At 57.7% G+C, this 27,738-nt stretch overlaps 1 protein-coding gene across 1 annotated transcript; it reads right to left on the minus strand.

Moving 5' to 3' along the window:
- Nucleotides 1-1,641: 1,641 nt before the first annotated feature.
- Nucleotides 1,642-27,738, minus strand: RAB15 (RAB15, member RAS oncogene family). Its single transcript, XM_038404834.2, has 7 exons — nucleotides 27,517-27,738; nucleotides 13,151-13,211; nucleotides 11,726-11,786; nucleotides 9,822-9,899; nucleotides 8,285-8,374; nucleotides 7,959-8,024; nucleotides 1,642-4,924 (listed from the first exon to the last, which is right to left on the minus strand). Exons 1-7 carry the CDS (start codon nucleotides 27,638-27,640, stop codon nucleotides 4,766-4,768), a joined length of 639 nt encoding a protein of 212 aa, XP_038260762.1. The 5' UTR covers nucleotides 27,641-27,738; the 3' UTR covers nucleotides 1,642-4,765.

The raw sequence follows: 27,738 nt of genomic DNA on the forward strand, positions 1-27,738 counted from the left end.
GCTGTAGCTCACGAAAGCTTATGCTCTAATAAATTTGTTAGTCTCTAAGGTGCCACAAGTACTCCTTTTCTTTTTGTAAATGAACAAGCTCAGATGCTGGCACTGGAGCCAGCAGCTTGAGCGAAAGGCTGGGCCAGCGCGTGGCCGGGGACTGGCTGGGACTGAGGCTGGCCCAGCTTCCTCTGTCACCCCAGTGCTGTCCTGACAGGCTTGCCTCCTGCCTCAGCTTCTGCTGCCATGGGCGATAACATCCTGGGGGGAGGCTCGTGTGGTATCAGCTCCCCCCCCCTCACACGCGCTGCCAGGAGTGGGCTCTGCTCCTGCTGCCAAGGCAGAGGGTCCAGCAAAGGGTTTTTTCCCCTCTATGAGCCAGACTAGACTAGGCCAGGGCTGTTGGTGGGAGCTGCAGCTCACAGCCAGTCGGGGAAAGACAGCTGGGGGAGCCAAGGTGCCAGCAGGCTGCCCAGGGCTCGGCCTGTGTGCCAGGCAGGTGTACAAGGAGCTCAGCTCTTTTCCCACAAGTGGACGTCAGTGCATGTGCTCTCAGCGGGGCCGGTGCCCCAGTGCCCGGAGCTCTGTCCTGCTGTCGCCTCCAGGGCCGGGGAACCACAAACCCTGCTGCAGCCGGTGCAAGTGGTGCCTACACCCGGCTCCCGGGAGCTCTCACATACACGCCATAGGAGACCCAGAGTCAAGGCTTGCTTGGCAGCCAAAATTCCAGCTCCACCCTGAGTTTCAGCACAAAAATTGCCCCTGGGTGCTCAGCCCATCTGACTGCCCACCCTCAAGGAAAGAGAACATCCTTGGGTGCTTGTCCTGCCCGACCCCAAGGGAATGCCCCCTAGGAGCTCAGCTCCTCCCGCCCCAGGCAGAAGCAGCTGGAATTACTGACAGTGGGATCCGATTGCCGGCCCACCGGGTCCTCGTGCAGCTACCTGGAACCAGAGCCGCCCCTGGGGCAGGGGAGAAACCAGAGCCCACGCTGACGAGGGTTTGACGTCCGACTTTATCTTTTTCTGGCTGCTGCTAGTGCCCATGGACAGCTGCCCCAGGCCAGTGCGGACACAGAACAGGGCGAGGGCTGTGGTTACCGTCGGTAGCATCCAAGCCCGGGGTCAGTCCTGGCTTTGCCCAGGCGGTGGCGGGGTGGGGGGAGGGAAAGGTTCTTAGCCTGCACTTACAGAACATTTCACAAGACGGGGTGGCTCCAGGCCAGACTCCGGCCTGCGTTACCGACCCTCTGTGCCACCCTGCTGGGCAGATCTGGCCAGTGAGAACAGACAGCTCACAGCTACTGCAGAACCATGGCAGCTCTGTGCCCACCCCCATCCATCTGCCAGCTGGGCACAGGCTGGCAAGGAACAGCTCACTGCACCGCCTCGCAGGGACATGCCTTATAGGTCAGCTGCTGCGTTCCAGGGCGCCCCAGGGCCAGGAGAGACGTGCACATCAGGGCCTGCATTGTCCACCCAGCCCCAGAGAGCAGGTGACGCCAGTGAGAGGCAGCAACAATATCTGGCCATCCGTGTGCCCACCTGGGCCAGGCCCTGAAACTCACTGCAGTCCCATTCCTCCTCTCAGGGCTCCATCTCCAGGTGGCAAGATCCCAGAGAGAAGCAGCAGGAATGAGGCAGCCCCCTCCCCAGTTTGAAATCACCTTTATTTTGTAAACATGTGCGTCTAAAATAATGAACTCCAGGAATAGGTCACACGAGGCCCCCCGGGCGGGCAGAAGGCGCCACGGGCGGAACGGACACACACAGCCGAGGACTCACGGGGGCAGCTTTGTGTTTTCAAACAGGACCTCAGGACGGGATGCACAGACAGTCACTGCTGGAGACAAAGATCCATGGCTAACAGGACATGGGGCAGGCAGGACGCCTGGCTCAGAGGGGCCCTGCGGTATCCATGCACCGGAGGAAGCCTGGAGGAATTGGATCAAGGAGCTGGGAGCATTTCTCTAGGAATCTGACCGCCCATAGTGCAATCTTACTGCCACCTGGCATCAGGGTAACTCACAGCGCTCTGCACCGAGCCAGCTCAGCAACACAGCAGCTGCAGAGAGGTTTACACCATCGCCTCTCGGTCCAGCACCAGCAACAGGACCTACCCAGGCAACGCCTCAGAGAAGCAGGCCCGCCGACCCACAGAGCCAAGGCTTCCTGCGTGGGGCAGTCAGTGCTGCCTTCGCGGATACGTGGAGCCCCCCAGAAGCCATGCAGCGAGGGGAGAGCGAGCCAGAGCCTAATGACCTCTGGCAGCAGCAGCTCCCAGCTCGGTTCAGAGCACAGCATCTGCGCCTTGAAGCTGAGTGTGGACATACATGGGTGGATTCCTAGATCCCTGCTGGACGGGGCGACCCTAGCAGGAAGGAAGGATCTGACGGGCGCCCTCTCCCCCTCCCACAGCAGCATGCTCCGCCCCCATCCACTGCCCGTTGGCAGGGGCACGGAGAGAGCCTTCGCCCGCAGCATTCTCCCCTTTGCAGTGCTCTGCGAGTCCCTGCTTCCCCCTTGTTTCAGATGAGGGCTCCGGGGCGTCTCGCCAGCGGCGAGCGGCCCAAGGAGGGGCGGGAGGGCCGAGCCGAACGCATCCCAGCCCTCTCTCTTCAGCGCCTGCTTTCCTGCAGGGCACTGCTGCTGCCCCATGTCCCCGCTGGGTTTTACGGTGAGCGCCCCCTTGTGGCAGGACAATAGAGTGGACTGCAGCAGGCAGCCCTCTCCCACGCCTGCCCTGCCCAGGGCCTCAGATGACCAGGGATGGTGGGGGAGGGCCATAGCCAAGGCCTCTGATTAGCTCAGCTCTCCTCCTCGAGCAGGGCATGTGGAAGACACTCAATCCTGCCCATACATCTGACACCACCTTTGGTGTAGTGGGTAACTGCCAGCACTGGCACAGAAACGGTTAATACTTGCAAAGTGAGACCCCCACCCCTATCCCTCCTGAGGCTCCCACAATCCCCTGATTCTCAGACACCAGAAGGGGGAAGGGGTGGAAAATAAAGAGCACAATTTAACACATTTTGTGGGGGGCACAAACCCATTTCCCGGCTGGTTAAGTGGTGTCTGCTGGCTCTGAAGAGCCTCCTAAGAAACGGACAGAGGGGCAGAGCGCAAAGCAAGCAGGGTCTGTCTGCCAGCCGGGCATTGGCTGGCAAGGAGCAGCGCCAGCAGGGATATGCCTTACAGCTCAGCTCCCAGTGGCATGGACAGGGCAGCCCCCGTTTCACTGCCCTGCGTGTAATTGCAGGCCACCCTGCGGAAGCTTCTGGACGCAGGCTGGGAACTGGGCTCAGAACCATGCAGTGCAGAGACTCAGTCTGGCCACGGACCAGAGATGTTCTCTGACCCCCGGCTGGGCCAGGCCCAGTCCCACAGGGGAAGATGGCAGATCAGATTCAAGAGCCTGGGAACATGCCAAATGCACCAGGCCTTGGGCCAGCCAGGCAAAAGCCGGGAACAGGATGGGGCGACCCAGCACTGTCTCTAAATCTCTGCCACATTCCGGATGGCCGGCAGGGCGGGCAATAAACAGGTGGCAGACAGCTCCTCCAGGATCCAGCCAACTGGACACGTGGCCTGAGTGACTCGTGACGTGACTCTCCTCGGCCAGTCCAGAGTGGAGGAAGGCCTCGGTGTACGTCTTCCCAAGGGGTTCACCTCTACCCGGGCCTGTGGGAGACATGGCCAAACAAACCTCCGGAGATCATTAGCCCCCCGGCCAGGCTAACGATCCCAGGGTCTGGCATCTTGCTGCCTCCCAGCCCAGGCAACCCAAGACGAGCCAAGGGACACCTTCCACTAGCTGCCAGAGCTCTTGGGAGTCTCTGGGCAGTACAGCAGTGACCCCATTAGGGCCCAGGATGGCCTCAGAGCCCACACTGGCACTGAGCGGCTGAGGACAGGCCTGTGGAGTTACATGCCATGCCTCCTCTGTCCCCCTCACTCACCAGCCACAGGGAGCTCAGCAGCTGGCCACAAGGCCCCTATACCCAGCATGGGCACCTAGAGGAGTGGCCCCATTCGCAGAGGCACTGGCCAGCCGCAGCTCCCGCCGAGAGCTGGAAGGGATCAGCCTCTTGGGAAGGCCAGCCACTTCTCTAGGGCTCCCAGATTCCTGTTTGGGCACCAGATGGCAGGAAGCTGAGCAGGTGGGGAGAGTTTGGCGGAGGTTATTGCTCCCAGGCAGCCCCAGCGCCACCCACCGCATGGGCAGGCGTCTGTGGCAGCGCTGCTCCCAGCCGGGAGCCTTCAGGCTGGCGACGCCGGGGACACTGGCAGAAGGAGGCAGAGTGTTTGAGACAGCCAGAGCTGCATGTCCACAAAGCCTCTCTATGAAGCCGCAGCCATGGATGCCCCACCTGAAGAAGGGCACGCTGACAGTGGAAGGGCAGGAGAGGCGATTCCCAGAGTCTCTCTGCCCATGTTACTTGTGGGGCCCGGCCGCTTCACTCTGCAGCGAAGTGGAGTCCTTGCGAGCACAAGAAAGCAATCCCTGGATAATGCAGCCAGAGCCAAAGCCCAGCCGGCGCCTGTGGGTGCCTCCTAGGAAGGCCGCACACGAGGCTGATCCTGCTCCGGTTGTGGGGGAGGGAGAGACACAAATGCACCGGGACATCTGGCACACACAGCATGTCGGGAGGAACCTACAGAGCATGGCAGAGGAGCAAAGGAGACAGACCAGGGAGCCCGAGGAGAGTCCAGCAGCGCAGGGAGTGGAGCAGGCCAGCGGCAGGGTAGGGAGACCCAGGCAGCAGAGAGGCCCTTCAGCACCAGCAGGCTTTGGGAGAGTTCTCCACCCCCTCGGGTTTGTACTCCTCGTCCTCCAGCTCGGCCAAGTTCAGTTCGTCCGCCGCATACGAGCGCAGTCCGTCCAGCTCCTTCCTGTGAGCCTGCAGGACCAGCTCCGTCAGCCGGGTGAAGGACTGCAGGAGACAGCCCAGCGTTAGGCGCCCTGGCAAGGCTGGCAGCACCCCCTCACCCTGCCCTCCTCCAGCCCATGCTACTGTAAGGTGCCAGCCAATAAGGCTGGCACCTGGGGGATTCAGATGCTGGTTTCCCCATCTTCCCTCCGGGACCTCCTGCTGGCTCCTGGTGCTGTTGTGATGCAAACAATGGAGAGTTCCTGACATTCACCATTGTGTTCTCCTTTCATCCCACTCTTCCACATCCCCCTTCCTGCCCCTCCACCCATCCTGGCTCTGACCAGGGAACGCTGGCAGAACTCACTCCATGCTATCTACAGGGTGAGTCGTAAGATGGCTCAGAGGACTCGAAAACAAGGCAATACCCTTACTTATCAATGGATTCCATCACTGGTTGGTGGACGTGGGAATGAGGCAGCCGATGACCTGGCCAAAGCTGAAAGATCAGGAACTCAGGTTGGTCTGAGAGTTGAAGACATTGATGCCCTTTCAAGGGAATTGTTGGTTGACAGATCCGCTGACTAATATCAGAGCATCTTGGAAAATCACATCCTCGACCATGAGATTGTGGACAGGAATGAAAATCAATAGAGATGGGACCACGATATAGCCACTCCGCAAAAAGTGTTGGGAGCAGACTTTAATACATGCCCATGCTTTGGAATGTAGCATAAACTCTGGTGAGTCAAGCGAAACAATATAATACAAGGCAGGCCAAAAAAGACTTTGAAGAGCAATTTGCAAAAGATACAAAAACTAACAATAAATTGTTTTTAAGTACATCAGGAGCAGGAAGCCTGCTAAACAGTCAGTGTGGCCATCGAACGATCGAGGTGCTAAAGGAGCATTCAAGGAAGACAAGATCATTGCGGAGAAGTTAAATGAATTCTTTGCATTGGTGTTCATGGCTCAGGATGTGAGGGAGATTCCCATACCTGAGCCATTCTTTTTAGATGACAAATCTGAGAAACTGTCCCAGATTGAGGTGTCATTAGAGGAAGTTTTGGAACAAAATGATAAACTAAACAGTAGTGAGTCACTAGGAACAGATGGTATTCACCCAAGAGTTCTGAAGAAACTCAGATATGAAACTGCAGAACTACTAAGTGTGGTATGTAATCTATCACTTAAATCAGCCTCTGTACCAGATGACTGGAAGGTAGTTAATGTAACAGAAATTTTTAAAAAGGCCTACAGAGGCAATCCCAGCAATTATAGACTGGTAAGGCTAACCTCAGTACCAGGCAAATTGGTTGAAACTATAATAAAGAACAGAATTATCAGACACAGAGATTAACCAAATTTGTTGGGAAAGAGTCAACATGGCTTTTGTAAGGAAAATCACGCCTCACCAATCTATTAGGGTTCTTTGAGGGAGGCAACAAGCATGTGGACAAGGGTGATCCAGTGGATATAGTGTACTTGGACTTTCAGAAAGCCTTTGACAAGGTTCCTCACCAAAGGCTCTTAAGCAAAGTAAGCTGTCATGGGATAAGAGGGAGGGTCCTCTCATGGATCAGTAACTGCTTAAAAGATAGGAAATAAAGGGTAGGAATAAATGGTCATTTTCAGAATGGAGAGAGGTAAATAGTGGGGTCCCCCAAGGATCTGTACTGGGACCTGTGCTGTTCAACATATTCACAAATGATCTAGTAAAGGGAGTAAACAGGGAGATAGCAAGGTTTGCAGATGATACCAAAATACTCAAGATAGTTAAGTTCAAAGCCGATTATGAAGAGTTACAAAGGGATCTCACAAAACTGGGTGACTGGGCAACAAAATTGCAGATGAAATTTGATAAATGCAAAGTAATGCACATTGGAAAGCAGAATGCCATCTATACATATAAAATGATGGGATGTAAATTAGCTGTTACCACTCAAGAAAGACCTTGGAGTCATTGTCTAAAAATAATCCGCTCAATGTGCAGCAGCAGTCAAAAGAGCTAACAATGATAGAAACCGTTAGGAAAGGGATAGACGATAAGACAGACAATATCATAATGTCAGTATATTTATCCATGGTACGCCCACACCTGCAATACTATGTGCAGTTCTGGTCACCCCATCTCAAAAAACACATATTGGAAATGGAAAAGGTGCAGAGAAGGGCAACAGAAATGATTAGGGGTATGAAGCAGCTTCTGTATGAGGGGAGATTAATAAGACTGGGACTTTTCAGCTTAGAAAGGAGACGACTAAGGGGGGGGAAGATGACGGAGATCTATAATATCACAAGTGGGATGGAGAAAGTGAATAGGGATGTGTTATTTACCCCTTCACATAACACAAGGGGAACCAGAGGCACCCAATGAAATGAACAGGCAGCGGGTTTAAAACAAACAAAGGAAGCATTTCTTCACACAACGCACAGTCAACCTGTGGAACTTGTTGTTGCCCGGGGATGTTGTCAAGACCAAAAGTATAACTGGGTTCAAAATGGAACGAGATAAGTTCATGGAGGCTATGTCCATCAATAGTTATTAGCCAAGATGGTCAGGGATGCAACTGCATGCTCTGGGTGTCCCTAAACCTCTGACTGCCAGAAGCTGGGACTGGATGACTGGGGATGGATCACTCGATAATTGCCCTGTCCTGTTCATTCCCTCTGAAGCACCTGGCACCAGCCACTATTGGAAGACAGTATACTGGGTGAGATGGACCATTGGTCTGACACAGGATGGCCATTCTGATGTTCTTATTGTAAGGAAAGTGAAGCTATTTAGGGTTGGACACCTTGGATCAAGCTGTTACCAAGGTCCTTGTACACCTTGCCAAATTCACTCCAGATTCCTGGCCTGAGATAACAATCGTGGGACAAGACAACAACAACTCTGGGAGAAATGCCGGTTTCTGACCCGGGCCAAAGAAGAATTCCTGGGAGACTGGTGCGGCCAGTTGAGGGATCAGCTCAAAATCCAGTCTGGAGAGAGCAGGGGAAGCCACAGCTCTGGGCTCTTTTCCAAGGTTTGCTCATCTGATGGCAAGGAAAGAAGCCCGCCCCCCCCAATCTCAGAACACTGCTGGGCTCTCACCTCCTTAATGTTGAAGTTGGTGCAGGCACTTGTTTCGTAGAAGTCCATGCCGTACTCTTTAGCCAGCTGGAAGGCAAGAGAGTCCCTTAGACAGTCACCGAGCAGGGCACCGATTGCCAACCTCAGTGGAGACAAGTCCGCCCTCCCCCTCCAGACATGCATGCTCACTCCCGAGTGCTGGGAGCATGCAAACAGCTGGAGGCCGACCTGGGGGTAGGGTGGGGCCGGGAAGACAGAGTATGTGAGGTGTGGCCCCCACAAAGAGCAAGGGCATGGGCACCTGTTGAGGGGAGCAGGACATGCTCTGCACTGGGAGGCCCGCTCACCTGCAGACCTTGTTCCCTGCCCACTTGTCTCTTCTGCTCCTCGTCCGCTTTGTTCCCGATGAGGATCTTCTGGACCCCATCCGGCGCATACTGGGGAAGAAGGGAAAAATCGTTAGCCCAACCCAGCATGCACTGGGGCACTGCCTGGCCCCCTCCTGAAGCTCCACAGAACCACAGGGAATGACCCCAGGGCTCCCAGCATGCACTGGGGCACTGCCTAGCGCCCCCCCACCCGTACCTCCACACCACAGAGAACGACCCCAGGGCTCCCAGCCACACCCAACCCCACTGCAGGGACCAATCCTGGGGCTCCCAGCGTACACTAGGGCACTGCCCAGTGCTGCAACCTCCCTCCAGCTCCGCCGCACTGCAGGGAGCGACCCCAGGCTCCCAGCAGCGACAGGCCAAGATGTCCAGGAGCGACAGGTGACCCGGGGGCCCAGCCAAGACCCCTTGAAGGGGCCAGACCCAGAGGGCAGCACTCAGCACTGTCCGACAGCTGAGCCCTTCTAAGGGGTCTCCATTGGGCACCCAGGATCACCCACTGCTCACAATGGCCTTGGCCATGGTGGCTCAATCCCCAGTAGCATTTGCTGGGAGCAATGCCCACATGGCAGGGCACAGGCCAGGCAGCAGGCCTGCTCAGAGTTCCCAGGCCCTGGCCTGCTGCAGGGAGGGCATTTCAAGGGGTCAGGTCTTCAATCAACGGCCCTGGCTGCTGCAGGGGGACCCAGCACCCATGGGGGCCCGTTCTGGATGCACTGTGGCTGAATTACTGCCCCGGGGCTGTTGGCACTGGTGCCCTGCACCCTATCCCCAGGGGGAGTGCCTGAGCTGTTCCCACTGGGTGACAAGGCAGCTAATACAAACCAGCCGGTCTACAAACCCATTGCCATAGGCCCCACAGTTTCCGTAGGGCTGATTTGTACCCTGCACCTATACCCCCTCCCAACTCTCCTGCCACACGTGCCCTGATGCTTGCTGCTCTCACAAGCCTGCCTTGCACGTTGGCTGCAACCCACGTGCCATCGCCAATCTGTGCTGCATGCCGCCACTGCAGATTCACTGCACACACTGGCAGAGCCGCCTGCTGCTCATCCCCCACACTGCAGGCCATCGCCAACCCACTCCACGCACTGGCAGAGCCCCTGCTGCCCACTCACTGCCACTGCAGATCCACTGCACACACTGGCAGAGCCCCATGCCCCCTGCTGTCCCCCCGCGCTGCCCTCTGCAGACTTGTTCACTGCCCCAGAGGGTCCCTTCCAGCAGAGCCTGCTTGGCAGCCAGACTCCAGCTGTTGGTTTCCCAGAGGAAACAGTCTCTTCGCTCCAAGCTGATTCCGAGCTCCGTCACTTCCCCGCTGGGGGCCTTGCCACGTCTCGCTGCTCAGGGCTGGCTCAGCCCCGACACAGGCCGCCCGCTCAGCCCATCCAGACCAGGACACTGCCTCGGGCAGCAGGGACCCCCCCTCCCCACATGCGCTCAGGAGCCAGAGGCCACCCGGCAAGACAAGTGGCTCCGAGCCGACTCCCACCTCATCCACGTCGCTGGCCCATTTCATGATGTGTTGGTAGGAGCGCTCGCTGCTGATGTCGTAGACCAAGAATATCCCCTGCAACGAGACCCAGCACACAGGGCATGGGGTGGGGGAGCAGAGGACAGTCTTACCCACAGTGCACTGGGGCAGAGAAGAGGCCACCCTCCTTCATAACATGTGCTCCTATGCACCTGCCCTCCGGGAGGCACCGGGACATGGGTGGGGACCTCTGGTCCCCAGCCCTCCGAGAGGCACCAGGGCGTGGGCAGGGACCCCCGGTCCCTGGGAGGCACCGGGGTGTGGGCAGGGACCCCCGGTCCCCGGGAGGCACCGGGGTGTGGGCAGGGACCCCCGGTCCCCGGGAGGCACTGGGGCGTGGGCAGGGACCCCCGGTCCCCGGGAGGCACTGGGGCGTGGGCAGGGACCCCCGGTCCCCGGGAGGCACTGGGGCGTGGGCAGGGACCCCCGGTGGCCTCCTAGGACAGGCCACCATTAGCCTTAAGGGAAGCCAGCATGGCCTAGAGAGTAGGGCCTGGGACTCTGGATACCTGGGTCCCATCCCCAGCTCTGCCAGCACCCTGCTGGGTGACCCTGGGTGGACCCCTTCCCCGTCCCTGCCTCTCAGTGTCTCCTCCCACCCTTTGTCTGTTGAGCTCTTTGGGGCAGGGCTGGCTCGGAGGGGTGGGGAGGATCCTGCCCTAGCCCCATCAGCCTAGCCCTGGTGCAGAAACCTTGAAGGGCAGAGATTCTCACAAGCCTGCTCCCGGTGGCACCCTGAGAACCCCATATACACAGTGCCATTTGCCCACCCGACTACCCAGCCCCTCCCTCATCTCTGGCAGAGCAGATCTTGCCCTCGGCTCCTTGGGCAGTGAAAGCTGGGGGCCCGAACACTGGCCTGGAATGGCGCCAGAGGGTCATCAGGAATCTGCCAGGCCGCGTGACCCACTGAGCAGCAGGTCTTACGGGTCCCACTCTGTGCCAGGCCCACAGGGGACGGAGTCCAATCCAGCCCCCGCTACAGGGCCTAGAGCAGGGGTGGGCAGACTTTTTGGCCCAAAGGTTTGCAAAAACTGTATGGAGGGCCGGGTAGGGAAGACTGTGCCTCCCCAAACAGCCTGACCCCCGCCCCCATCCGACCCCTCCCACTTCCCACCCCCTGACTGCCTCCCTCAGGACCCCTGACCCATACAACCCCCCTGCTCCTTGTCCCCTAACCGCCCCCTCCCGAGACCCCTGACCCTAACCACTCCCCCGGGACCCCACCCCCTATCCGACCCCCCTACTCCCTGACTGCCCTGACCCCCATCCACATCCCCGCTCCCCGGGACCCCACCCCTTATCTGACCTCCCCTGCTCCCTGACAGGCCCGCCCCGTCCACACCCCAGCTCCCCGGGACTCTGCCCCCATCCGACCCCCCCGCTCCCTGACTGCCCCGCCCCCTGTCCACATCCCCGCCCCCTGACAGGCCCCTGGGACTCCCACACCTATCCAACCCCCCGTTCCTCGTCCTCTGACCACCCCCCCACCAGAACCTCCGCCCCATCCAACCACCCTTTGCTCCCTGTCCCCTGACTGCCGCCTCCCGACTCCCTGCCCCTTATTCTTACCATGCCGCTCAGAGCAGCATGTCTGGCAACCGCGCCGCTCGGCTGGGGCCAGACACGCTACGGCACTGTCCTGCAGGAGCACGCAGCCCCGCCGCCCAGAGTGCTGCCCACGCGGCGGTGTACCTGCGGGGGAGGGGCTGGAGGCTAGCCTCCCCGGCCAGGAGCTCAAGGGCCAGGCAGGACGGTCCGTCGGGCCAGATGTGGCCCCTGGTTTGCCCATGTCTGGCCTAGAGAGAGATGTGTGCCACCCACCCCCGGTATCGCCGTCACAGCCAGGGCAGCGGCATTACCTGGGCTCGTCTGTAGTACTGCTTCGTTATCGTCTGGTACCGCTCCTGGCCCGCCGTGTCCCTGCAGCAGAGCAGAGGTGGTGTCAGTTGCAGGCGTTCCCTGGGCGCCACGACCCCTGATGGGGATACAGCGCCTCCTACCGCCACAGGGTGGGAGCAAGAGCCACAGAACAAACAGTGCCACAGGGAGGGGAGGGGGGAGAGCCGCTACAAACCCAAAGTGGGCACAAGCCATGGGGCAAATGACTCATGGGGCATCAGCGGGGGCTGGTCATTGGTGCCAAATGGAGCCAAGCCCCACATCGTGCTGCAGCTGCGAATTCCAGGGGAGGGGCAGCAGTGCCAAGTACTTTCCGAGGGTCTCGGATGGGCACATACAGCAGGGCTCATCCCAGACACCCCAAACACACACACTCTTCAACTTCGATGGGAGAGGATCTGAGCGCTCTGTCCCGGTGCCATTAGCTGCTGTGTCACCTGGCTATCTGGCGGCCGGGTAGGCAGTGCCAGGATGGACACGGGACAGCTGTGTCCACTGACACCTCTGCTGGGGAGCGCTGCAGCCAGCAGCTCCCATCTCTGGCTCTGTCCTTCCCCAAACCCTCTCTGTGAACTGGCAGGGTCTGTCGGCAGGAGGGTTGGCAGGCCTGCGACCCCAGCGCTCTACAGAGACAGCACAGAGAGTGCCCTGGGACCGAACTGCTGCCCTCCAGCTAGCTGGTGCACAGGGGCCTGCAACTCAGAGCCAGGCCCTTTAAGGAAGCTGCATGGGCACTGCAGGCTGAGGCCAATGGCCCACTCAGTTTTGTAGCCTGCTTCCAGCACTGGCCAGCTGCGGGAGGGTGTGCGGCCCATGGACAAGCATGCAGCAGCCATTCTGTGGTGGTGGAGTTTTCCTCGCCCCAGCTGCAGCAGTCCGTCTGCAGCCTCCACTGCCCAAATGAGAGATTTCTGTCTACAGGGCACCTTCGGTCCCAGAGCAGTTCACACGTTACATACACAACATCCATCACCACTGTAATGCTGCCACCTCTGTGGAGGGACATGGCAGCTGAAGAACTGAGCACAGCATCACTACAGGACAGCCGAGAGTAGGAAGCGAACTGGAATGCTGCAACTGATGGAGACTGGGCAGCGGGATTCAGGGAGACACACTCGCGATGGAATTGGGCCAGGAAACGCAGACCAATGTGCCTGCTCTTGCAGAGATTGCCAGGATATCTTTAACAACCCCAGGGGCACTGGGGGAGAAGAACACCCCCAACTGACTGCCTCCCCTCCCTGCAGCAGCCACATGTTCTGTAGAGGTCTTGAAACAAAGTACTGGCCCAGCTGAACCGCAGCTGATGAGCTTCAGTAGGGTCCCAGCCCTGGATCACCACACCGTTGCCCAACATCCCTCCGGCCTCTGGCTTCAGCACTCACCAGATCTGTATTCGCACTTTAATACCATCCACTTCTATGGTCTTCATCTTGAAGTCGACGCCTGGGGTGAGAGGTGAGAAGAGAGGCGTTATGCGGAGCGGCGCTGCCAGGCTGCTAGCAAGTGCACTGCAGGAGCCACGGCACGGGGCGTGCCTGACACGGGGAAGCGACCCAGCCAATTGGCAGCCACGCCCTCTCGGCTCGCGCGTGTGTCACGGAGAGCAGAGACTTCCATTGGCCCGTGCGTCCCATGCCACCCAGACTAGCGACTGAGTTGGGACGCTCTAGCCAGCATCTTGCACCCCCCCCCCACCGCACCGAGAGCTAGAAAGGTGCCTTGGTATAACTGGAGTCAGTGGGAGCCACGCCTGCTGGACACAGCCCAGTGTCTCCTCTCCAGCTCACAGCCTGTCTGGGATACCAGGGCAAGGGCCAGGGCATGGATAGGAGAGCGGACCGGGTTCTGCTCAGCTCCAGCAGCGCATTCCCCTTGGGAGCAGCATGTGCAGTGGTTAGAGGAGGGCAGGGGGATGCAGGTCTTGTGACGCCCTGGACTTCAGCTCACTCCCTGCCCAGCCTCCTCCCACTTCCCACGGGTCCCCGTGCCCCGGAGCCATACAATCCCACAATCACCACTGGCATCCGTGCACCCCGCATCACCAGGACTCTAACCCCAAGCACCCGCAGCCCCCCAGGATCTGTTGGATTTCAGCCAGGAGTTCGCAAACCACCCCCCATTATTGGGAGACCTGGACGGACATTAGAGGAGGATTCTGGGATGCGGGTGGGACAGGCTCCAGTGCACTGCATGCTGGCTCCGTGAGGCAGAGGGACAGCAGTCTGGGTAAGCCAGGGCCCCGGCCCCAGCCTGGCTGCTCTCCACACTAGGCAACAGCGTCATCTTCAACTGTCCTGCGGGGAGCAGGCCGGCGTTCTGGAGACCCTGGCACAGGCAGGCTTAGAGCGCTGCTTCACAGGGCCCCCCCGTCGCACGGACAGTTCTCTGGGCTTTGTGTTTGCAGCTCTCCATATACGGGCTTCAGGAATTCAGTGATGGAGGGGAGCATCGCCTACTCAACTCAGCCAGCCCCCTGCTCTCTGAAGTTAGCATTAAGCTTCCAAGCATGGCTAGTCAATGAGGCACCGTCCCTGACACGCGTGTCTCCTCATCACTTCTTAGCCCATTTATTCAGAGCGGGAGAGAGGCTCAGGTCAGTCTCTTTCATAGAATCACAGAATATTAGGGTTGGAAGAGACCTCAGGAGGTCATCTAGTCCAACCCCCTGCTCGAAGCAGGACCAACACCCACTAAATCATCCTAGCCAGGGCTTTGTCAAGCCTGACCTTAAAAACTTCAAAGGAAGGAGATTCCACCACCTCCCTAGGTAACACATTCCAGTGCTTCACCACCCTCTTAGTGAAATAGTGTTTCCTAATATCCAACCCAGACCTCCCCCACTGCAACTTGAGACCATTGCTCCTTGTTCTGTCATCTGCCATCACTGAGAACAGCCGAGCTCCATCCTCTTTGGAACCCCCTTCAGGTAGCTGAAGGCTGCTATCAAATCCCCCCTCACTCTTCTCTTCTGCAGACTAAATAACCCCAGTTCCCTCAGCCTCTCCTCCTAAGTCATGTGCCCCAGCCCCCTAATCATTTTCGTTGCCCTCCACTGGACTCTCTCCAATCTGTCCACACCCCTTCTGTAGTGGGGGGATAAAAACTGGACACAATACTCCAGGTGTGGACTCACCAGTGCCAGGTAGAGGGGAATAATCATTTCCCTCGATCTGCTGGCAATGTTCCTACTAATGCAGCCCAATCTGCCGCTAGCCTGCTTTCCGGTGGTTGTACAGTGCCTAGCACAATGGGGGTCCAACAACAACAACCATCTCTGACTTTTTGCTGAAAGCATCATGTCTACATTGGTTGCAGGAAGGGGGCCATGCCCAGCTCGATAATGAGCTACCTGCTACCAGCAGCAGCTCTCCACAAAGCTGCTTCAAGAGAGGATATTGTAGAGAATCGCCTCTGTGCTTGGGGTGAAGTATCTCAGAGCCCCTTGCCAGATCAGCTCAGGTCTTCCAGAAAACCCCTCTACCTCAGCTCCAGATCTGACCTGCCGATTACAAAGCAGACAGAACCTTCGGGATTTTAAAGTGGACGCAATGTTAGGCTTATAACAAACCCTAATGCGGGTTTTGCAGCAGATAGCATGGCTCCACAACCCATTAAAACCAGAATACTTCAAAAGATATTAAGGTTGCAGAGTCAAGCTCAAGAGGCAGGAATAGCCTAGACCACCTCAACGTGTCCCCTTCCCCATAAGCAGCATTATGACACACTTGTTTCTGTCAGAGTTTGAACCCAGAACTTTCGTCTTCACAGCACAAAAGACCAACATCTGTGCTAAAAGAGTAGCAGGTTTCACAGACCTGTGCTAACTGGTGGCTATGCTGACTTATCTCTGTGGGCCAGCCACCAGCACGTCACGCAACGCCCACTTTGCCAGTGGGCTCCACACAGCAGTGGCGTATTGGGAATCAGAATTCCTTTCTTCTGGGCCAGCAGTGGGGCCTAGCAATCAGAGCCGTGGTTCCTAACAGAATAGACAAGCACCTAGGTTTGGCAGGTGCTTTCTGAGAGGCAGCGCAGCTAAGACTCTGGTCCTATTTCCAGTTCTGCCAGAAGTGACCTTATGCAAATGTAAGTCACCCGAAAGACATGGGAAGATATTTGCCTGCCTCTAAGAGTCAGGATATGAAGCCTACTAATAAGGGCTGTGAGATTCACAGCAGTATAAGCAACAGGCAGCAGAAGAGAGGCTCAGACTTATGACGTTCTGGCTCGGAGTCCAGTACAACTTCTCTAGGCTCGAGAGTATGTTGATGCAGGAGACAGGCAGGCTGGCTGGCTGGCCCAGGCAGCTCATACAGGTTTGGGAACATGTGCCATGCAACTGGAGTAGGCAGAGTGTTAAGAACAAGCACAAGTTCTCCTGTGTCTGTGCAAGTGGCAGTTCCCTTGGTCAGCACTGGGGCCAGATCTGGACAGATTGTCACAGAGAAGGTGAAGAGCCCTTCTGATCCCAGGACTCAAAGATTTTGGGTCCTGGCTCCAAACCAGGGAAGTGCTAAAACCAGGAACAGTTGGGAAAGAATTTGGACACCGGCCATGCTCTCTCTTCCTTCCTAGCTTTGCTCTCAGGTAAGGCTGCACCCTTTGTGCTGAGACTTTCCAGTAAAATCCAGCCTGCAGCAGACACCAAGCCTCGGCCCAAATGGGAACAGTTTTGCAAAGCGTTAAGCAACTGTCTTTATGGAAAGTGCTGGGCATCACTGCCCGGGCCCGTGTCAATGTCAGTGTGTATTATGTTCACAGCACACACAGAAAAGTTAGATTTTCTTGCTGGAACGTAACATGACCGTATTCCTTAGAATCCCGAACGATAACGCACAGAGCTGCCCACAACGCAGGCTGCTCCCTAGGGCAGAGCGGCCCATTCGACTCGCCCTGGACTAGCCTAGCTTCTTCCAGGCTGAGGCTGACGCCCCCTCCCCCTGTTCCCTGCCAGTAAGCAGAACCAGGAAACATCGCAACTCTTAAAGTGATAGCTTGCACTTCTAACCCAGTCCTCAATACACCACTGTTTGGAGACATAAAATAAACTGAACAAAAGGTTATTTGTTCTGTTGGAAACTCAGTGTTTTTAGTTCCCTCCGGGACTGTTTCCCTCCACCCACACCTTAAATGTAACCACATTTGCAAATGCACATTTCCTTTGCTTTTTGCTACAAGATGCTATAGCTGCCGAGCCCGGCTGCCTCTCCCACAAATCAGAGCTCAACATCCCAAGAGCTCCTCGGGAAGCCAAAAATAGCCCCAGCCACTGTTTCCGATCACAATAGCTTCGTCATGTCTCATCCATCACCCTCCAAAGACGAGCAGATGATGGACCTGCAATAGCCAGCCTGCGTTATGTGCTGGTAGATCAGGGAACCCGTGCTCTGCACAGTCACCTGGAGCGGTATGCACGGTGCCTCCCATGCCCGGCACCAGGACACCGGCCTGCCAAATCGGCTGATTGCTTTCCAGAGAGCAAGGCCAGAAGGGCCCATTCTGACTATCGAGTCTGACTTCCTGACCGAGATGCCCACCCAGGGATCCCTGGACTCCTGGCTGAGCCAGAGCCCCAAGATCAGTTCGGCAAAGCAGCCTCTGAGTGGGATGCTGCCAGTTGCTCAGGCCCAATGTTCAGCAGCTTAAAGGGATTTTCACAGACCCTAGTACAATGATTCCTCTGCTTTGTTTGAGTTCAGTGAAGGTGGAAATCCAACCCAAGGCCTCATCGACACACAAATTGTACCCAGTTGAATTAGTTCAATCAGAGTTAACCCAGGTGTGGACCCTTAAACTCAGCTCCCATCCATCTAGCTTCATTTGGAATTTACCCAGGGCAGCTAGAATATCGGCCAGCCTCAGAGTCGGGCAGGAAACCTGTGGTCCACCCACTTCGGTGCCCTACGAATCCGCCCCACACGGCTGCACATGGACGGAGGTTTGTGCGAGCAACATCCCGCTCACTGCAGCCCAACAGGGGCGCATCCCCTCCTGAACCCAGTGCCAGCACCTGCCCATCCCAGAGACGGGGCTACAACTGGCCACACCTCCCCTAGGGCGGGCAGGCCAGACCCAGCTGTGTTGTGCCGTGTAGCTAGAGACTGCAGCAGTGGAGTGTTTTTTGCAGCTTGGGTTTCAAGTAAGCCCCTACAATTCACGCTTGCTGCTGCGGCAGGACTGGCCCCGCCCAGACAGAGGCCTGGGGTCCTTCCAAAACTAGTTTTTGTGCATTTCTAAGCCTAGCAGGAAGTTAAGAGACCTCCGCCATTCACAGGAGTTTACGGGTACACACGGCAGATGTATGAGCAGAGATCCATATCCACGATACAATATTTGACAATGTCATAATGTTCAGTGTCGTGTCGGATTCTCCGTCACCGACCGTGTTTAAAGCAAGACTGGATGGTTTTCTCACAGCTCTGCACTAGGAATGATTTGGGGGCAGGTCTCTGGCCTGGGTCACATAGGAGGTCAGACAAGATCATCACACTGGTCCCTTCTGGCCTTGGACTCTAGGAATCTCTTATGAGCTGCCTGCCTGGCAGAACAGGCAGCTCTCCACTTCTCAGGCCAGCAGGACTTGCTGCCACCAGGGCAAAGCCCATCTATGCAGGAGACAGAGCGTCCTCTGGGGCCGGTCCCAGCCTGGGGATCAAACTCGCTCAGAAACTAAGCTCTGTCCCAACCTTCCCCACCCTTGCTCCAAGGGCCAGGCACGCTTCTAGGAACAATCTCTTCTAATGTTTTGGAAAACCAGTCCAAAATAAGCCACTCCCTGCACTCTCTTCTCAGGGGGAGAAGAGGAGAGACCCACGACAGAGGTTAGTCATATTGCTGAGGCACAACGGGAAGGCACTCAGATAGGATGGTGACGAGTACAGCACAAGAGCTTATCTAGAACAGACAGCAAGCGAGTGCCAGATGTCTCCATGAGCCAAGCTCATACCAGGAGCAACAGCACGGGCCTCCGTGATCAGCGTGACCTGGGCCTAGATGTCTCACTTCTCCTCTGTACATTTCAGGACGTGTTCCTGGGGAAGGAAGGGGCGATTCCTGCCATTCACCAGTGGGACACCCATCCCATAGCGCATTGCTGTCTCCAGCCCAGCCATTCCAGGGGCCTGACCATTCACAAGGCCTCGCTTCTCAAGCCACCGCGCTTGTTTAGCAGGACCCGTCACTCTAGGGAATTCCATGTAGTACGTCTGATTCCTTCCGACCATGCTCACAGAGATGTTGCCACCAGACCCCCAGCCATCTCTCTTCAGCTGGAGAAGGCCTTTCTCAGCTGACTAGCTACACCACTCACCTTGCCAGGTCTCATCCTTCGACTCCAGAGGGGCTAACCAGCACAGCACAAGGCGCGGTTTGCCGCCCCCCATCTAGGCGCTATCTAGGGACTCAGGCAGTGCTCTGGGGAGCAGTTATGCCAGAGCAACGGTTCCAGGAGAGATATTTCAGCCAGCTGGTGCCAGGGGCTGCTCCATGCTTCTGAAGCACTGCCCGGCCACACGCCAGCAAGCGCTTGATAGGAGTTTCAGAGCCCTCTGCAAGGCAGCGGGGATCAATGCCTCTGCAGACCATTTTACAGCTGGATCTGATCCCTTGTATTGCGACGCTGCCCAGGAGACGGCCCTTGGTGTGCCAGGTGCTGTACAGCTGCAGAACAATGGGGCTGCCCCGCAGAGCTGGCAGGCGAAGCCAGAGCAAGGTGGAGCAAGGGCCCAGGCAGGTCGCCGGCCCAGCCAGCCTTCCCCTGGATCTGACCAGTAGCCTCATCTTCCTCTCCTGGTAGCGTCCATGCCAGTCTAGTGCTCTGCCCCTGCCTGCTGCGGGCCCATAGGTCACAGGGTCCTTTCAGTCCTGCGCACGGCCTCTTATCTTCCCTGCAATCTCACGGGAAGATGGCACACCCTGGCAGAGGCACAGCCGCTCATGCTCCACCTGGGGGAGGGCCAAGGCTGGGCAATCCAAGGGGCAGCGTTACAGCCCTGTCGGAGTGAGGGGCACAAGCTGCTTTTAAGGGGGGCAAAAGTCACTGTGGGAAACTGCAGCTACCCGCGTGCCAGTCACACGGGTTCCTTTAGTACCAGCACTGCCCAGGCACACAGCTGAGGCACTCAGCAGGGACCCTGTGACCCTGTCACGAAGTGGGCACCCAGTGAGACGAGGGTTATGGTCACAGACAGACCCCGCCCGACTGCAGGGATCCTTTGACCGCAGCAGCCTGCAGGCCATGTCCAAGCCATGAACAAACCTCCTAGGAAGGGGCTATGAGGGTTGGACGCTCCTTCTGGGCACGCTGGCCCCATGGCACCTGTTGGGAGGGGCTTTGCAACCCCCCAGGCTGAGCCAGCAGTGCAGAGACTGTGCCTGCAACGGGGGCACGTCTGTGTGTGGAGAGCACCCCCCCACATGGGGCCACAAGAGCCTGCCCCACAAACCCACATGCCCTCCCTAACCTCCGCTCCCCCAAACCCATCCTCTTCTTAATTTCTCAAGGCCCCAGTCACTTCCCACAAGTCATCAAAGCCTTCCCCCCATGTCTGCCCCTCCAAGGTGCCCATACCTCTCTGTCCCTGTAATGCCTCCCTGATACCCCTTCTCCTACATCCTATTCACACCTCTACCTCCTACCCCTCAAATCCCTCTTAGTCCCAGGTGCCCTCCCCTACATACATATCAACTCCCTGCACTTCCTCCCTTCCCACCATCCCCAAATGCCCCCACTTACACCCCCCACCCTCCAGCCCCTCCCACCCACACCGATCCCACTGCTCTCCTCACCACCCCATACACCTGTCTCCCCTACACGCCCCTGCTTGTGGTTTTCCATAAAGCCCCATCACCCGAATTCAGATGACTCAGCCAGACTCTTCCTTCCTGAGGAACGCCAAGTTTCCAGACAGGGGAGAGGTCTGGTCCTTTAGAGCTGGGGTTTCCTGGCACAGAGAAAGCCCCGTCAAACAGATCGGTGTCCGAAAGCCCAGGGGTGTTAAGCCAGTATCATGGTTGGAGGCCTGTGCCCCCGATTCTGAAGGCCTGGGAGCCCTTTCGTGCGATACATCAGTGACACAAGCCACACGGAGCTCACTGCATCTCTCTCACGGGCCAAGTCAAACCCTGCTGGTCACTTCGCCTCACCCCCACTCCTTCCAGGGAGTGCAGATAGTCAATGTTTTCCAAGGAGCCATCCCCTCTGGGGGGAGGCCACCACAGGGGGTACACACCACGGGGGGACAACACTCACAATTATTCACAGCAGCAGAACGATGGTGATCGGAATCCTGGGATCTGTCCCAAGCACTGTGAGGGGAGCGTGTTTAGTGGGTAGAGGTAGGATAACCAACGCACCTCTATCTTAGTGGCAATGTGACGGAGGGGATAAGACTTGGGTCTACCATAATATAGCCTTGGATCCCTACCATTCTGGATCTCTCGCAGCCTATCTAAGGTAAAAACAGCCACTAGCGCTCACTGAAGTCAGTGATAAATCCCAGAGATATATTAATGAGGGCAAGCCAAGGCCCACAAAAGTCCACAATAACCGGACTTATTAGACTTTATTCTCTGCAAAAATAGCCAGTTAAACCTACATGGAGACTCATGTACTATCTCGAAAAACTGTCGGACAAGCTGTGTTTAAACTAGAGGAACCTAAGGGAGCATTAGATCAATGTCAACAGCAAACAAAGCAACTTTAGTGACCTGTAATTCAAAAATGGGAGGTGTGAATGCTTAAAATGCTGGCCATAAAACCCCGACGCTCACATTTTCCCTCTGTCTTCAGGATAAATCTGGCAAGTCAAGCTTACAGGTGCTGGAGAGACAGCATGCTCCAATGAATTGAGCACTGGGCTAGGACTCAGGACACCTGGGTTCCATTCCCAGTTCTGCCACCAACCTGCTGAGTGACTATAGCACCCTTTGTCTCGTCCAGTTAGACTGCAAGCTCTTTGGGGCAGGGACTGTGATGTTTTATATATTTGTGTAGCACCCAGCACAATGGGGCCACTAGGCGGTACTGAGGCCAGTAGGCACTACTGCAATATAAATAATCAATACACACCAAAAGCGCTGTAAGGCTTGCACCAGCACGCAGGGGTTAGGCGATCCCAGAATTAAAGGTGCCCGTGCAACTGCAAAGAGAACCCCGCTCAGCCCATTAATGGGGCAGCCAAGGACAGACGGAATCTTTGGAGCGTTTAGCTGCCAGACTCAAGACTCTATTGTGCCCCTGCAAAATGAGTTTTTTCAAGAGCTTATAACTTGGCCCAAAATAGACCAATTTTCACCAGGATGGCAAAAGGCTCTGCAACATCAGGGCAAGCCCCCTGCCAAATCGCAAGTCCCTGCCCGAAAGCAAGGAGGCGCTAGAGCTTCTCAATGAAATAATTTTTTAAAAACATGGGCAAAACAATACGTTTTTCCCAGCCTCATTCTCGGAAATGGCTGAATGATTTTTGCTGAAACTTTCCAAAGGGATTCAGCCTGAGGCAGACACCCAGCGTGGGAAGTTTCAGCACAAACAGTTAAAGGTTGGCAAAGTTATGAGCAATTGAAAAAAGGGTCTTATAATGGAAAGTGTCAGGCAACCTTAACGAAGGGTGGAGCTGATAGATGATTATTGTAACACTCACTGCCTGATTTAGAGAGCTCCTAAAATAGTATGTGAAGCTTTCAAAACCTCTCCTTGAGCCACCCATACTCAACCCCCCAGCCACCTCCCTTTGCTCTGGGAAGCAGAAAGTTGACACCCTGCCTTGTGGATCTGGATTAGGGTATCTGTGCCCCTGACAGAGTAATAGCGTATCGATGCCAGCAAATGCTCAGCATCAGCTATGGAGCAAGAAATTAGAGGAGTGTGGAAAACAAGCCCTATGACAGTAGAAGCCAGAAGTGTGGGAGGCTCTATTCATTATTAGGGGTATTGCTGTAGCGCCTGGAGCATCTAAACGCAGATCAGGTTCCCATCGTGCTGGGCACTGCACAGAGTGCAGAAACAGTCCCTGCCCCAAAGAGCTCACAGTCTAAACAGACACCAGGTGGAAAGGGAAACTGAGGCATGCAGATGGGAAGGTCTTTGCCCCAAGTCACCCAACAGAGCCATGGCAAAGCTGGAAATATATAGTCAGGAGTTCTGTTCCTGGTTCTAGCTGCCCTATGCTTTAATCCAGCTGGTGGGAGAACTTCTAGAGCTGGCATATGCAGAGGGGATAGGTCTGAATTGCTGCAGAGGTGCCCCATCCATCCCCTTGCTTCACAGATGCTGGGGTGGGGGTGGGGGTGGGAGAACAGAATTGCCTGCTCCTAACATACTCCTAACGCTTGCAGCTCTGAATTAAGACAATGACTATAATTCAACCTCATGCTTCAGGGCTTCTGCCAGTCATCTGCCCAGGTCAGGAAGAAATTCTTCCTCCGCCTTCTTCCCTTCCTCCCCAATGCACAATTGGCCAGATGTATTTTGGGGTTCCCCCCAACACCTTCCTCTGGAGCATCAAGAATTGACCATAGCCAGAGACAGCACACTGAATATGGTAGGCTGGTGCTCTGACATGGACCAGAGAATCCTCTTTCTTAACTGACTGGTTCTTGCTCACATGCTCTGGGGTATGGTGATCACCAGATCTGGGGTCAGGCAGGAATGTTCCCCCTGGGGGGGGGGTCTCCTTCCTCTGCAGCATTGGGCACAAGTTGTCTGCTGCAATCAGCTAGGTGTGGGCCCCTGATCCATGCCCTGCCATTGCAGGAGCCTTGGGCGATGGTGGCTGCTCAGTCCCTCCTGGTCTCTGCCTGGGGCTCACAACAGGCTAGAAATGCCTCAGTCTAACAAGTCTTGGGGCTCAACGCTGGGGTGAAATGCAATACCCTGTGCTACACGGGAGGTCAGTCTAGAGATGATTAACTCCCTTCTTGACTTACACTCGGGAATTAGCCAGCTGGCCATACTGCAGGGGGGCAGGCCATTCCACTGGGGAAGGAGAAACTGCTGCAGGGAAGAAGGTAACTGGCACAACCCAATGCAGCATTGCATTTCTAAGCGTTCAGCCCGTCAGTTTGCTGGAAAGCTGAACATTTCCAGCTGCCCTGCCCTGAGTGGGCACGGGGGGGGGGGGCAGAGCCACCACTCCTGACAGCTTGATTTGCCAGAGGCTTCTGACTTCCTGTACACGGCCAGTGTTCTGCTCTTAGGCACAGCACATCACGTTCCCTTTGCTTCTCTGGAAGCTCGCGGAGGAGAGCACCCACTGCCGAGGAACCAAGGGCTGTGGATGGAGTGAGCGGAATTTTGTAGAGCTGTGTTTCTAGTCATGTTCAATTAGTCCGGTCAACTGATCACAGCTCCTGCCTATTTCTCTCCTAGCATATATTCATGGATTGGGGAGCCAGCCACCAGGAAGGGAAAGCTTCCCTTGCACCTTTTCTCAGGGAAGGCTCACAACCCTGGGTACAGGAGAGTGTGCTGGGGTTTCACCTACCAATACCCTGGACGACGGTACTGAATGCCAGGTTGCAAGTGACACTATCCAAGGAAAAGAGCAGATAGCAAATAATACCACCTAGTTCTTGTACACCACGCAGGTCAGTATTATTATCCCCATTGTACGGATGGGGAAACTGAGGCACAGAGCAGGGAAGTGACTTGCCCATGGTCATCCAGCAGGTCAGTGGAAAGCTGGTCTCCTGAGTCCCAGTCCAGGGCTCTGTCCACTAGGCAGCACTGCCCAGCGGTGCAGTGCTGGAGGAGCTCCGTGAGCCAGAAGGTCAGTAAGAAAGAGTGGTCAGATCAGACCAATCAGAGCTAGCAGAATCTGAGCCTTTCCCCTCTGCAGGAGGCCAACTTATGAAGCCAGAAGCCTGCAGCGCACATCAAAGGCATTATCCTGGCCCGGGCCTCGAGCACGCCCCCAACCCTAACCCTTCCTCATCCCTGTAGTGGCTCAGGGACACGCCCCAGGGAACGGAGGGGTTTCTCAAGCCACTGCCCAGCACCTTCTGCCCACTCCCGATCAGATTCGGAAAACATCCGTCCTGTCACTGGGCAAGGGGCGCTGCAGCCCAGTAGGGGATCCTAACCTCATGCTGCAGCCGACTGGAACGGCTCAGCGTCCGCCTGCACCTGCTCTTGAGCCCCAGCAGCCCATGGCCTTGAAGCATGGGGGTTGCTGTTCCCTACACGAAATGATCCCATCTAACGTAGCCACGGATGTTTTTACGGGGCATGCTCACGGCCAGCCCTTTGGGGCCCTGCTATGCTCTTGGCCTCAGTGGCAGCAGGTACCACAGGGCAATCGTTTCCGCTCTAGCTCAGCTGTTCTCCTTGGGGCCATTCCAAGCTGTCCCAATCTCTTTATACAGGAACCGCTCCAAGGCCCTGAGCCTTTTCCTGGGGGAGGGAAGGTGTTGGGAGGGGGACCAGCAGCCATGCCCTGGGAGCCACAAGATTCAGTTGCTAAGGAGCTCTTTTCTTTTCCCATGGCCCAGCTGATTGAATGGAGCAGAGCACTCAGTCCCTGCCACATCTGTTGCCCTCGGGGCAGGATTCACGGAAGGAGGGTGAAGGATCCCCCAGCACAGAACAGGGCACCGCAGAACAGGGACCTTCCGGTTAACTGCTGAGTTAAGAGCCCACTGACGGGAGGACGAGACACTAAAGGCCGAAAACAAGCCCCTCTGTGGCATGTCCCTGGGAGCAAGCTCCCTGGCAAAACATGGCAGCCTGCGTGGTGGATTTATAGAATAATGGACTTTAAATAGCACCTTCCACCCACTCAATACACACACCCGTCACTGACATGCAGCCAGGCCTCAGGCAGAGCACAGCGACTGCTCCACAACCGCACAGCCACACTACACCCTGGTTTGGGAAGGGGAGAAACCCTCTCCAGCCCCGGCACCCAGCCTGATCACCCCAGCACCACACGCCAGAGGGCCTCTCCTGAGCATGGCACAGCCAGGACCTCTGTTTTACTCTTCTCCAGAGCCCCTCACGTGGGAGGCCAAGGCAAGTTTGGAAGCAATTAAGAGGGACTAACTATAACAGGAGCTCCAGCAGCAGGGCTTGCAGCACCCAGTCCCCTTTAGGAGTCACCGGGCCGGGGTACACAGGATTCCTCCCCCGCCCCCTGACATTAGGCCAAGGGCCTACAAGATTTTTGCCCCCCTGCCCCCCTGCCCCCCAGGAGGAACCCAGAGCACTGACAGCATCAACCACACTGGGAGGCTTTCTGGCATATGCGAGGGGCCCCTTTGTGGGTAGGGAGCACCCAGAAAACCTTGCTGAGGTTCCCCTGGTGCCCCCCAAGGGTACTCACAGTGGGCAAAGGGTGACAGGGCCCCCAGCAGCAGCCCCTCACCCAAGAGCTGGGAGAGCTTCTATGGAAAGGGTCAGGGCTCCCAACCCAGCCTCACCGATTTCCCCCTCCACCCCATGACTCTCAGCCTGGCCCCCTCGATTCCCCTCCCGCCGGCTTCTCTCAGCCTGGCCCCCTCCATTTCTCACCCCTCGGGCTCCCAGCCCGGGCCCATCGATCCCGCCCCGCACCGCTTCTCTCAGCCCCGGCCCATGGATCCCCCTTCCCCGCCCGCACTCCGGGGCAGCGCGGAGATGAACAAAGAGCCGGTTCCCCGTGCGCTCAGCCACAGCCGCCCCCGCGGGACCCTCGGCTGGGCGCCCTCGCAGGGACCCAACGTGCTGCCGCGACGCTGCACAACGGGCAGGCTCCCAGTGCACCTGCTGCCCCCAGACCTGGCCCCCTACCCCCACGCCCGGCCCCCCACCGGCACCAGTGCACCCCTCCCCCCAGACCTGACCCCCCACCCCCACGCCCGGCCCCCCACCGGCACCAGTGCACCCCTCCCCCCAGACCTGGCCCCCTACCCCCACGCCCGGCCCCCCACCGGCACCAGTGCAGCCCTCCCCCCAGACATGGCCCCCCACCCCCACGCCCGGCCCCGCACCGGCATCAGCGCACCCCTCCCCCCAGACCTGGCCCCCCACGCCCGGTCCCGCACCCGCATCAGCGCACCCCTCCCCCCAGACCTGGCCTCCTACCCCCATGCCCGGCCCCCCACCGGCACCACTGCACCCAGACCTGGCCCCTTACCCCCACGCCCGGCCCCCCACCGGCACCAGTGCACCCCTCCGCACAGACCTGGCCCCCTACCCCCACGCCCAGCCCCCACCAGCACCAGTGCACCCCTCCCCCCAGATCTGGTCCCCTATCCCCACGCCCGGCCCCGCACCAGCATCAGCGCACCCCTCCCCCCAGACCTGGCCCCCAACCCCCACGCCCAGCCCCCCACCGGCACCAGTGCACCCCTCCCCACAGACCTGGCCCCCTACCCCCACGCCCAGCCCCCCACCCCCATGGCCGGCTCCCCACCGGCACCACTGCACCCAGACCTGGCCCCTTACCCCCACGCCCGGCCCCCCACCGGCACCAGTGCACCCCTCCGCGCAGACCTGGCCCCGTACCCCCACGCCCAGCCCCCCACCGGCACCAGTCCACCCCTCCCCCCAGATCTGGTCCCCTATCCCCACGCCCGGCCCCGCACCGGCATCAGCGCACCCCTCCCCCCAGACCTGGCCCCCTCCCTCCACGCCCGGCCCCCCACCGGCACCAGCCCTGCCCAGCCCCCCCGGATCCAGCCTGCCGGCGCCCCGGCGGCGGGGAAGAGGCGCCAGGAGCCAAGCGCCTGGGCGCGGAAGCCCCCCCGGCCCGAGGCCCGGCGCGGCCCGTACCGATGGTGGAGATGTGCGAGGGGTGGAAGTCGCTGTCGGTGAAGCGGCAGAGCAGACAGGTCTTGCCCACGCCCGAGTCCCCGAGCAGCAGCAGCCGGAACAGCACGTCGTACTGCTTGGCCATGGCGGGGCGCCGCGGCGGCTGCGGGCTGCGGGCTCCGGGCTCAGCCCCGCGCCGCGCCTGCTGCTGCCATCGCCGCCCGCCGCGTCCGGCCCCAGCGC

Source organism: Dermochelys coriacea, chromosome 6 (genome assembly GCF_009764565.3).
Source record: "Dermochelys coriacea isolate rDerCor1 chromosome 6, rDerCor1.pri.v4, whole genome shotgun sequence".
Lineage (NCBI taxonomy): Eukaryota > Metazoa > Chordata > Testudines > Dermochelyidae > Dermochelys > Dermochelys coriacea.

Excerpts from the sequence above, each read along its gene's own strand:
- RAB15 (XM_038404834.2), bottom strand. The coding sequence starts at position 27,640 with ATGGCCAAGCAGTACGACGTGCTGTTCCGGCTGCTGCTGCTCGGGGAC. Across the intron at positions 13,212-27,516 it reads CTCGCACATCTCCACCATCG|GCGTCGACTTCAAGATGAAG; the intron begins GTACGGGCCGCG and ends CTCTCACCCCAG. Across the intron at positions 8,025-8,284 it reads GCAGGGAACAAGGTCTGCAG|CTGGCTAAAGAGTACGGCAT; the intron begins GTGAGCGGGCCT and ends CTTGCCTTCCAG.